Genomic DNA, 11,393 nt, shown 5'->3' with positions numbered 1-11,393 from the left:
CAGAGTGGGGTCCGAGGACTGAACCCGGGGTGTAACTCTCTCCATCAACTCTGGTTCTCCCCACAAATGTCCGCAAACCCCCGTAAATTACATGTTTAATCACTACAATCTAAATTCATACAGTTAACAATGTTTTATGATAATCACTTTATAATAATTATGGGATCTGTGGCATGAATGGAATAAAGTAAACCCAGTTCACTTCAAATTGCAATCTGGATTATGTTTAAAGACGGAAAATAATGGGAACATATTTTCTTTTCTTTTTTTTAAAGTATCTTAAATGCAGCTGGAGGTCCAGAGGTCATGCACAGCCTACTGCTTGATCAATTAGATTGGAGGATGGTAACAACACATGTATCTCACATTAGTGTTATAAGGGCTTTTATTTTGTTTGTGCTATCATCAGCCTGGGTCGTCACTGCAACACAGTTATCTACACAGACCAATAATGGGCCTAACATGTGTTTTATGCCTTATATGAATGAGCAATCAGCATGTAACAACAAGATAATATAACACATATTTCAAAATAAAAGTCTCAGTGACAAGCCATGAGGATTAAACATTACCAAAATGGTTCCTCTTACCTATTAGTATTTATTTAACGCTAGTCTTGAGCATCGCCGAAAGAATTTGCCACCATGCATTTTGCTGCAAATATGGCTTGAGCATGTGATAAATAAAACCTATGAATCTTGAATCAAAACCCAAAGCATGGACTTTTTCAGTCACCAGTATAGGAGTTCCTTTCAGAGCCTAGACAATACAAAATGATTATTCTCTTGACCTGCACAGCCGTATTAATTTGTCTGCAAGTGCTGTAAATAAAGACCAAACATATACAATTGTGACTAACTTCAAGACTTTTCAGTGAGTGAGCACATTTGGTACAGAAAAAATAAACTTCTTGTTTGACGTTATGCACTATGGATCACAGTTCGCACACTTGAAGGGGTCACCAGAGCTTTGAGAAATGACAATCCTCTTCTCCCCTCCTCCTCCCGTCTGCATATAATCTCAATGTTTATTCTGGGCTCACGTCTTGAATTTGGGAGTTTTCTGTCATACAAAACTCCCAAGAAATAGATTTGATGTAAACCAAGTTTCCCCCCATTTTTTTGTCCATTCTTGGACACATCATGCAGTGGTGCCACATGACAAAGTGATCCCATGATATCATTGAACCCTGTGCTCCCAGTATATTTCAGTGAATCATACAGTCCTGCTTAATACTGAACGAATGGAGAAACGGGTTGTCTTTTACATAAATCTCACACATTTTTTTTCAATTCAATGAGCATATTACACCACTGTCTGGGGTTTTGATCTGCTGACATTAATATGGCTGACTGACGCCCATTGTACTAAGCTTGAGCACTTGTAGACGGCTGCTGGTACTGGTTGGTCTTGTTTAGTTTGTCAAGAGTTATGTACACGGCCACACACAAATACAAAAAAATATAACTAAAAAGCAATGGTAAAGAATGGGATTGTCAATGTCAGGATATGTGTATTTCATTTATAATAACGTAACAGGACAGAAACACTGTCCTATAAATGTACCCAAATGTACCCAAAAATGAGATTCACATGTGTGGCATGCCATCATTTTACCATCATTGTTGCTGAGCTGCAGCCAAATCTCAATTATGAATTCCTGCCTAAACACCTCAGGCATTCCTCATGCATTTTCACAGCAATTATGTGTGACTGCAAATTTATACTGTATAAAAAAAAACTCACCTGTAAGACAATGTTTCTCGGTTAGTTGGTTAACCCATTCATAAATTAATTTCTTGCATTCAATTTGTTAAAATAAACACTTCACATTCAAATCATTTTGCTTTATACTGTGAAAGAGAGGAAATGGGGCCCTTCTACTGTGTCCGGTAATACAGGCTGCTGATCCATTTAATGAAAAGACCATTACACATTCCATCATGGTTTCAGTGAAAGCTCAGATCCACCTGGGGATATTCTCCAGGAGAGAGATTGATGTTGGGAAGCAGAAGGTTTCTGAGGTGCTGACAAGGGGCACCAAGTATGCTGTTTTCCTTAGATGAGGTTTTAGGGCACAAAAGGCTCAGGTTCCTGGAAAAGTCTCCTTTGATGAAAATCACCACTGAACTTTCTGCTTTTTAAATAAAAGAAGTATAATATAATCCCATTTTTATGCTGACAGGGTACATCATTTGTTTGTGTTAGTAGAACAAGGGGTCATAGAAGTGCCTGCCTTATGTATTGAATAATATTATCTGCAGACATAGAAATAATAGATCAATACAGTTTAGCAAAACCGCACTACAAATAGTAACAACAAAAAGTAAAAGTACAGTATTAACAGCTAAATATACTATAAAATAGTGTTGCATGTTTACACTGTACAATGTTTAAACTAGCAATGCATCATGATTTTATGATCTGTTCCCATGTTTTGTATGAAAACAATACAATAAATACAATAAAATAACAGAAATAATTGTAGTGAGGAAAATGTAAAATGTAGAATAAAGTACACATTCTCTTAACTACCTGAGTACCTTTGAGTACTTTGTTAATACCCAGCACTGTTTTTTTTCAGTAATTGGAAGCATAAGGACAATCTGTGATAAGCCCTTCCTTCATGGACTATATTTGTTGGTTTGCCACAATTTCAGAGTCTGTAAAAGAAATCATCAAGCAATACTATACTATTAGATGTGTATTCAGCAGAATTGAACATATTTTCTTGCTTTAGGAAATATAATAACTGTATTTAAGTGTGGTTTCAAATTTCAAACACCTCCTCCGCAGCTCTTCCGCAGCTCTTCCGCAGCTCATCAGCAGCAGCCCTCTTTGCATATGTGAGTAATATCAAGAAACATCCTATTCCTCTTTCTTTTTCCAACAAGACTGTTCAAATGTGAGGCTGAGCCAAAAATATGCCCATGGCATACAGCAGACAGGTCTCACAACTGGTCTTGTTTGTGGTTGAAAGGTGAGCTGTCTTAGCTCAAGTATCCTGCCTGTCTTGCACCCGAGGGTCTCATCCCTGCAAGCATGACTGAAAGGCACACTGAAAATCAAAATGTTCCAGACATGCTTCTAAACTAGGCAAAAGACTGTATTTCCATCGCAGGGGTTTATAGGATTGCATCAATCCTTTTACATGTACACAGCTATGTAAGGGCCCTTCAGTGGCTTGATTAATACACCATGAAGTTGTAGTAATCAATGGTGACCTGTCCCCTGGGATATGGGAGGGTTAAAGCTGGGGCAAAGGCAGCAATTAGGAAGTGACGCAGGACCTGTAGAAGCACTCCAGGCCCTCTGAAGCCTCATCAATCAGACAGAGATAAATGGGTTGAGTGCAAGGATAATGTTTAAGTAAAAGGACGTTGTCAGATGGTTCACAAGCGGCTTCCTCTTTCTTCCTTCCTCAGAATTTCTAAGTTAATACCACAGAGAGGTTTCTGCCCGTACAGGGTGACTTGGTTTACCACATCAAAGACAGATTCAAAAGAAGACCAATATGGTTTACAAGCATGTTACTTTTTTAAAAGATGTTTAAAGCATTGTGGCTATTGTGTCAGATTGTATGGCACTATATATCAACAGAAAAGACATATTAATCCACAATGAAATCTTGGTAACTTAATGTTTTGTTTGTAGCTGTACTGATCACACAATCATGAGCAGCGTCGAGCTGAAGTCAGAGAGTTACAATATAGTGCATGTTTTAATTGAATGATTCATTTAATGATTTGCATGGGGCAAAAATACTGCACTGCTGCTTAAAACCACAGCAGAAGGAGGCTATGGTCGTGTTGAGTAGATTTATACTCCCTTGTTTTTGTGATAAGACCAGTGAGATCCTGCAGACAGCCCTTCCTCCCTTCCTCCCTCCCTGACTCAACGGTTGTTCCCTCTGAGAGCCACAGGTGTGAGCTAAGACAAGGAAGCTGTTATCAGAGTAGACTGAGAAAGGTCATGGAGATTTTAGTGCAGGCTCAATCCATAAACCAAACAGATGGAAAGCTGAGTTTTTTGTCTTTTAATGATCTACTAAAACAGCCCTCAAACTGTCATTGACTCTCTTTTATGCTTTGAAACTGCTATGTGGTTAAAAAAAACTATGGGTTTATCCATTTTACTTGGCAGGTTTAAAAAACATACAGTAGACATATTCATACATGGTATTCCCATCTAAACTGAGTCTCACATAGAATAATCCTCATTTTTTTCCTCCCAGTGAGAACCCAGCCACCTGTGCAGCACACACCACACCTCTGCAGCAAACAAGAAAAGAGACTCATGAATCATTCATTGTCATCAATAAATAACTAATCCCATCAAACACCGAGGATGCAGACGACTACCAGGCTCTGCCACTCATTGGCTCAGTGAGAATAAGCATCTTTTGTGTAAGAGAATGTTACCTGTCACAAAAATTATTGCAGTTAAAAGGTACTACTGGACAGGGTCATTGGATGTCATTATAGTGGCTGATATGCAATATTTGTATGAGAAGTATAGCCTACCGAAAGCTGATCTTTTTGTTTATGTTAAAACATTTTAGTAAACAAGTAGAGACAATAAATACAATCTTGCCATAATTATTGCATTTTGACTCATTCCCAGATGTTTCTGGAATTCAGACATAAGACATCATAAACATAGCAGGACAAAAATAGAGATATTATTTTGGTCAATTTATTTCATGTCATTTATGTCATGTGTTTGATGTAATATTTCACCAAATGTAAAGCAAAGATAGCAATGCCAGTCTACCACTGGATTGAAACTATACATGTCAGGCCTGGTCTAAAAGGAGGACCCAGATGCAGGAGATAGTCGTACTGGCGCACTTTATTGTGTCCTTTGTTCCAAACAACTTTCTTAATAATCCATCAAACATAAAGCGCTCCCGAAGGAGGGGGAAAAAAACAGAACAAAACTACTCACAAACAAAACTCTTGGGCAAAATTCTTATCTATGGCTGTGGACACGGGCTTTAGTGCATCGACAAGGACAAACACTTTGGCACAGGACAGAGGGAAGACGCAGACTATGAGCACATGAGGGTAATGGGGAACAGGTGGAACCACTCAGGGATCAGGTGAGACAATCAGACCAGTGACACATGAGGAAGGGCAAGTGACCTGAAACGAGAGGAGAGTCAGGCTTCAAAATAAAACAGGAAGTTACGAGACAAAAAACCCAAGACAAGACAGCCCTCACGACGGTGTGACAATACAGTATGAAGATATATTGACAGATTCATGAAAAAAAAACTGTATCAGTATAATCACAACTTCAAAATCAAATATCTTTAACTCCGGATATTACACCCATGCTGATCGGCCCTTATTCTTCACAGGATGCTCTGACTCATGGTGTAGTACGATATTTTCAGTCTGCCGGCATTCTGCATGTCCATCTGCACACACAGATGAGTCTCTGGCGTCGCTGCTCAGTGTCACTATCGGTGACTGCTGGAGTTGAAAGTGATCCAGAATGCAACGCTACAGCCAAGCTATGGCTTCTAAGATTATTGGCCGCAGTAGCAATGAAAGCTGCCCGGCAGAGACCACAGTATCACTGCTGACAGGCAGTGGAAACACAGTCAAAGCAAACAATGGCCTTCACTGGTCCACAGCCACGACAAAGTCAACAACTCATGCCAGAACTATTCTACTGAACATGCTCAGCAGATTTCTGTCTAAATCATATCCTGGCCCAATGAATCAATCCAAGTCCTTACTATAAGTCTCTGAATAATGTTATTACAGTATAAACTTACCCTCAGTCCAATGTTGTGTGCCTTTTTTCTGCGATGCCACAGACACACACACACAAGCTGCACTTTCTGGCACCTTTCCAAATATATGACTAACTCAAGGAGAGAAGTATCTGTGGGGGTAGATATTGTTTTGTAATATTGCTATCTGTGTTTTCTTCTTTCAAGTTAATGAAGAAAAGACTGAAGAAAAATCATTATTATACTAAATGTAATATTTTATTCGCACAACAGCATACACCATTGTTTTTATATTTTAACAATACATATTATAACAATTTGATTAAAACTATCTTTAACAGCTCATTGGCACTAATGCACATAAACCTTTTGATAGCTTATGCCTCTTTTGCAATCATAGTATTTGACAAATCAAGTCAACAGACTTCTTCCAGATACAATTATTGTAGACGGGGTGAACAAGTAGTTCCAGTCACCAAAGCACCAACCCAGGTGCAGGAGGACAGGAGAAGACTCCCAGTTAAAGCACAAAGGTTTTCCAGACTGAAGGCAGGGGTGCGTCATAGCTCATGCGGCAACTGTAGAAGCTCAGGAGGACCTGCAGAAGAACACTGCTATGCTGAGTACAGCAGGGAGAAAAACAATCCTGATGAACATCAGAACTAAGAAAATGCTCAGGCTATAAAGAAGGACATTGTGAATATACTCTATGTGTAAAGGTGCAGCAGAGACTGAGATCAAGTTTGTTGCCAGCAATGTGGGGAGCAAAGCCATCTCAGCAGAGCAGGCCTGTACAAGCGGAAGAGATTGAAAAGGTTATCTCTAGTCTAAAAGCCTAAAATGCAGCTAAAAATGGTCTGAAAGGAGAAAATGCCCCGTCAAAGTATCAGTGGTGCAAAACATATAGGAGTAATTGCAGAATGCTGAACTTAAAGAAGCTGTGCAGAATCAGTGTGGGCTGCAGCTCCAAAAAGCTCAACAAGAGGAAGATTTTGCACAATAGGAATTTAATTATATGATAATGACTATAGTTAGTTCAGTAACTTGGAGCTAAACATTCGAATGGTCACAAAGTCAAATTTAGAAGTATGTGAAAATTCTTGGAAAAAAATCTGCCCTGTAACTTGTAATCTATTCTATACATAACATCACTAATCGTCTCACCCCCGACTCTGCATTTTCCCAACTATATACCTGTCTGCCCATTCATCCACTCATATCAGTCAATGCATGCATTCATGAGCTTTCAGGTCAGCACAGTGCTTCACAACAGCACAGCACACTTGTTCTTTCCTGATAAAGATGTAGTCTATGGCATGGCACCATGTCACACACTGTTAGTCTTCCAGAAAGCCACATGGACCTACAGTGCCTGGGGCCAATCTGGCGCCATCCACTTCCTGGGCACATGCAGGCATGAGCATACCAGCTCTATTTATAACCTCTTATATTAGAGTGGAGTATTTTCAAATGAGGCTGAGCAGATAAGACAGCAGCAGGAAAAGGCCAGGGTTAAGGAGGGTTGTTTACCTATCAGAACATTTGGCTGTCATTTGAAGCGCAAAGAACACTTTGGGCAGCATAGTGACGTTTGAGGATCACGTGGAAAAGACAAAACATTGTCCTGAGTGTCAGAGTGGAGATGTTTTTTCTGTCGTCTGTTACCGTTTAATAAACTGCATTGAGTATTTATTTTTATACTATGTTATTTGTCCTGCTTATACTCGCAGGATCCATTTCTACCGGCGGAATGCGTCTTATTTATTTATTATTTACGTCGGTATGTTTTGAAATTCTGATTTTGACATCATTATAAAATAACCCACACTATAAATTGTGGGTTATTTTATAACAGACTGAAGCTACACAAATCAGACAAAAGCAACACAATGACAATAACGTAAACACAATTGGTCGGGTGAGAATCACCCAACGTTAGTGAAGGGTTAAAGTAAAAAGACACACGGTGTTTGATTCGTCCACACGACAAACACATCTCGAGCCCGGTTGCAGCCAACACGACTGCCTGTAGTGAACTTGAATTCTCGTCTATGTCGTTATTCAGAGAATTGGTTCATCTACCGACCTCAGTGCGGAGGATGTAATGGTACTGTCCCTATTATCGAACTCGAGGCTCTCGACTCACAAACGAGTGCACTATCCATTCACCCACCATGTTAGGATACAATGTGTATGTACATGTATATATTTATCTTTCATGTTTGTATTATTAGTCAAGGAGAGTGCTGTGAGGCCGGGCGGCACACTCACAGAGAACACGGAGCATGTGTTTTTATTTTAGTTTTATACAAAAAAAAAAAAAAAAATGTTTTTTTTTAACTTCTCACGAGTGCGACTGGACCACCGCAGTCTCAAACTGCTCCACCTGTGCGTCATCAAAGAGCTTCAGAAACAACAGCTCCTCTCCTTTGTGCTTTGGAGGAGGAAGAACTGAGAGGTGGCTGAAGTCACGCTGCACGCCGCGCTGCACTCTTCACAGTCTTTTTGTGTGTGTGTTGCAAGTCGTTAAAAATGGATGACGTCATGAAGCGAGGTAATCTGCAGAGGAGAGCCCAGGCAGATACACAGTGGGCTGATGTCTGAACTGTTGGTCTTTATGTTTCTAGTTTATTGTAGAAACCTTCACCAATGATTTAAACATAGAGAAATAGTGTTGTTATGTATGATCTATCTATCTATCTATCTATCTATCTATCTATCTATCTATCTATCTATCTATCTATCTATCTATCTGATGCTGGGATCAATGACTTTAACTGAGCACACGCTCATCATCCCATCACAGTGAAAAAAGGAAATCGCATTTCATCAATAAAATATGGTTTAATTTATGTGTAAAAGAAATATTAAAATAATTGTATATTTGTCGTCCTGTGATTTTATTGGATGAAAACTTAAACTATATCAGGCGGAACCATTATTTTGATTGAATGTATTCAGATTTGTATTTTTATATTTATACTTGACGATTCAATCTTGATTCATGCTTCTCCAAAAAAGTTTGATTCCCATTCCTGATACTTGAAACCAACTCAACACAATCCTCATCCTTGAAACATGCCAAAACAAAGTACATTTCAAAGACAACCAAATAGTTTTGGAAATGTACTTTTCCTCATTTGGTTTGATGCATTGACTTAGTTCTTATAGAGTCATGTATAATTGATATTGCCTTTTAATCAATAATCTTAATTTCACCACATTCATAGTTTAACCATAAACAGGAATGTTGCTGTTAATCAATTACTTTATGTTCTGACGATTATCTTGATTTGTCATTCAAAGATATGATTGCTGATGAAGACCTCTATCAGTTATGATGACATTAATAAACAATGACATAAGAAGACAACATTTTCAGTTAGAAGTGTTTTGTGTATTCAACAAGTCACAATGAGCCTCATAAAGTATGAAAGCTGCAACTAGAGGTGATGATTCATCACAACAACAACTTGTAGATTTCTACAAGACACACTGTATTCAGAGAGAGTAAAGGAACAACTGTCTTTATAAAAGACAAACCATTTACAATATTAGAGGACACAGTACTCACTGTCTTTAAACAATACTTTTACAAATGGATTTAAACATTTTCACTCAGTGAACAAAACAAATAGTAAAAACTGACCTGAGAACAGGTCACATTCTTCTTAGTAAACAATGAATTCAATTGAATCCCAAAATGTAAAATTCTCATTGTCACTGTAAAACTGTGACAGTGTGACGTTAAACAAACCTTTTACAATAAAAGGATAAACACATTGATCTTAAAACAGATATTTTTTCAATAATCACATAATGTGAGGAAAAAATCATTTTGACAGATCGTCCATAAAAAGGACAATTAACAATTTTTATCAAAATGATCACTATTAATCTAGAGGTAGCAAAAATCACCATTGCATAATATTGTACCAACACATGACATGTTGTCAGGAATAAAACTATCAAAGGAAGATTGTGACATTAATAAATCTTTTAGAGAAAAAGGTTAAACATTTGGATCTAACAACAGATCAGTTTGGAGTAACATGTGTCAAAAAGAAGAGTTTCTGATCAAAATGATCAATCACAATTCAAAGATACTAATGTATCCATAGCTTTTACCACAAGATGTTCTCTTTCTTAACTTGAAAGATAAAGTTGCTATTATTTCCTCAGGAAATGTCATCTTCCATAAAGAAAGCAGAAACTAAAAACAACCTTTTGTACAAACAGAAGAACAAGTTCATAACGTTTCAGAATTCAGAAGAATTCACTCCAGTAATCTTTAACCAATGTGGTCATCTCAGTTTGTCTGCTAGTAGCTCCAGTCTGTAGGCGTCTACCACGGCCTCCAGGGGGCGCTGTTGACTGGACTCTTCTCTTTGCTGATGCTGGTCTGGACTGTGGAGCTCAGAGGAGAGAAGTCAGCCTCTCTCAGGTTGTTATCAGAGGAAGACTGCAGCTTGTTGAAGTGGTGCATCAGTCTTCTCTTGGACGGTGTCTTCACCTGCTCCTTGGACAGGAAGTGTGTCACCTCTTGGACACATCTGGAGTAGCCCTGACCAACAGCTGCAGAGTCCACAGCTTGATTCTGCTGCTGCAGTCGTCTCAGGACACAAACTGTCATCTCCAGGATGTCTGCTTTCTCCAGCTTGGAGTCTGGCTGCTGTTTGAGGAACTCTGGATCCAGGAGAGACTTGAGCTGCTCAATGCTGCTGTTGATTCTCTCTCTGCGTAACTTCTCCACCAGAGGCTTTCTGATCTGCAGAAAGAGGAATAAGGTCATTAATAAACTGATTCTGGAATATAGAGTTAGCATGAAAAAAGACAACTTATCATCAACAACATTTAAATCTTCTTAATTCTTCAATTTACCTTGTGGGTCAGAGTCAGATGTTCCTGAGAATTGGTCATTGCTGCAGTGGTTGTAGGTGCCATGTCTGGATCTCTGTGCTGTAGAGGTCTCTGTAGAGAGAATCTGATCTCTGCTGGCTTCATCCCTCCTATTTATACTCCCTCATCTCCATATGAATGTGTGGGTCTTGGTCTAGATGGAGTTTCCCACAGTCTCATCCAATCAGAGAGCTTGGTGAGACAATGAGGGATTCAGCACACTTACCCCCCTAATTCCTGTGGGACAATGGTTAGATCTCAGGGGAACAGGTGGAGGACTGGGGGGTGATGGAGGGAGACTCTCAGAGCTCTGTGTGAATCTGGGAAAGTGGTGACCCTGTAGAGAGAGCAGATCTGCTGCCTGATGCTGGGATCAATGACTCTGACTGAGCACACGCTCATCATCACATCACAGTGAAAAGGAAATGACATTCCATCAAACAAATCCGGTTTAGATTCGTGTGTACAAGAAATATGAAAACTAATTTGATGTTTGTTGTTTTGTGACTTTATTGAATACAAACTTTAAATAAATCAGGTGTAATCAATATTTTGATTGAATTTATTCTGATTTCTATATCATATTTATAATTCTTGATTCATGCTTCTCTAAAAATGCACCATTTTTAAAATCTTGTTTCCTATGTTGGTATTTTTTTCAGAGCCGATAGAACTCTTCCCACAAGGCTTTATTGTATTTCATCAATTAAAATGAATTTAATCAACGTTGTGGTTCCGGAGATCTTTTAGG

At 38.8% G+C, this 11,393-nt stretch overlaps 1 protein-coding gene across 1 annotated transcript; it reads right to left on the bottom strand.

Moving 5' to 3' along the window:
* Positions 1–10,088: 10,088 nt before the first annotated feature.
* LOC306750032 (transcription factor HES-5-like) lies at positions 10,089–10,747 on the bottom strand (the record flags this gene model as incomplete). The annotated part of the gene is made up of 2 exons (XM_079233409.1): positions 10,089–10,511; positions 10,625–10,747. The coding sequence occupies 2 exons, from the start codon at positions 10,745–10,747 to the stop codon at positions 10,089–10,091; spliced, it is 546 nt and encodes a 181-aa protein (XP_079089535.1).
* Between the last annotated feature and the right edge of the window lie 646 nt (positions 10,748–11,393).

The sequence above is a fragment of the Taurulus bubalis genome (genome assembly GCF_910589615.1).
Source record: "Taurulus bubalis genome assembly, chromosome: 17".
Lineage (NCBI taxonomy): Eukaryota > Metazoa > Chordata > Actinopteri > Perciformes > Cottidae > Taurulus > Taurulus bubalis.
This window is presented reverse-complemented; position numbering and strand designations above follow the sequence as displayed.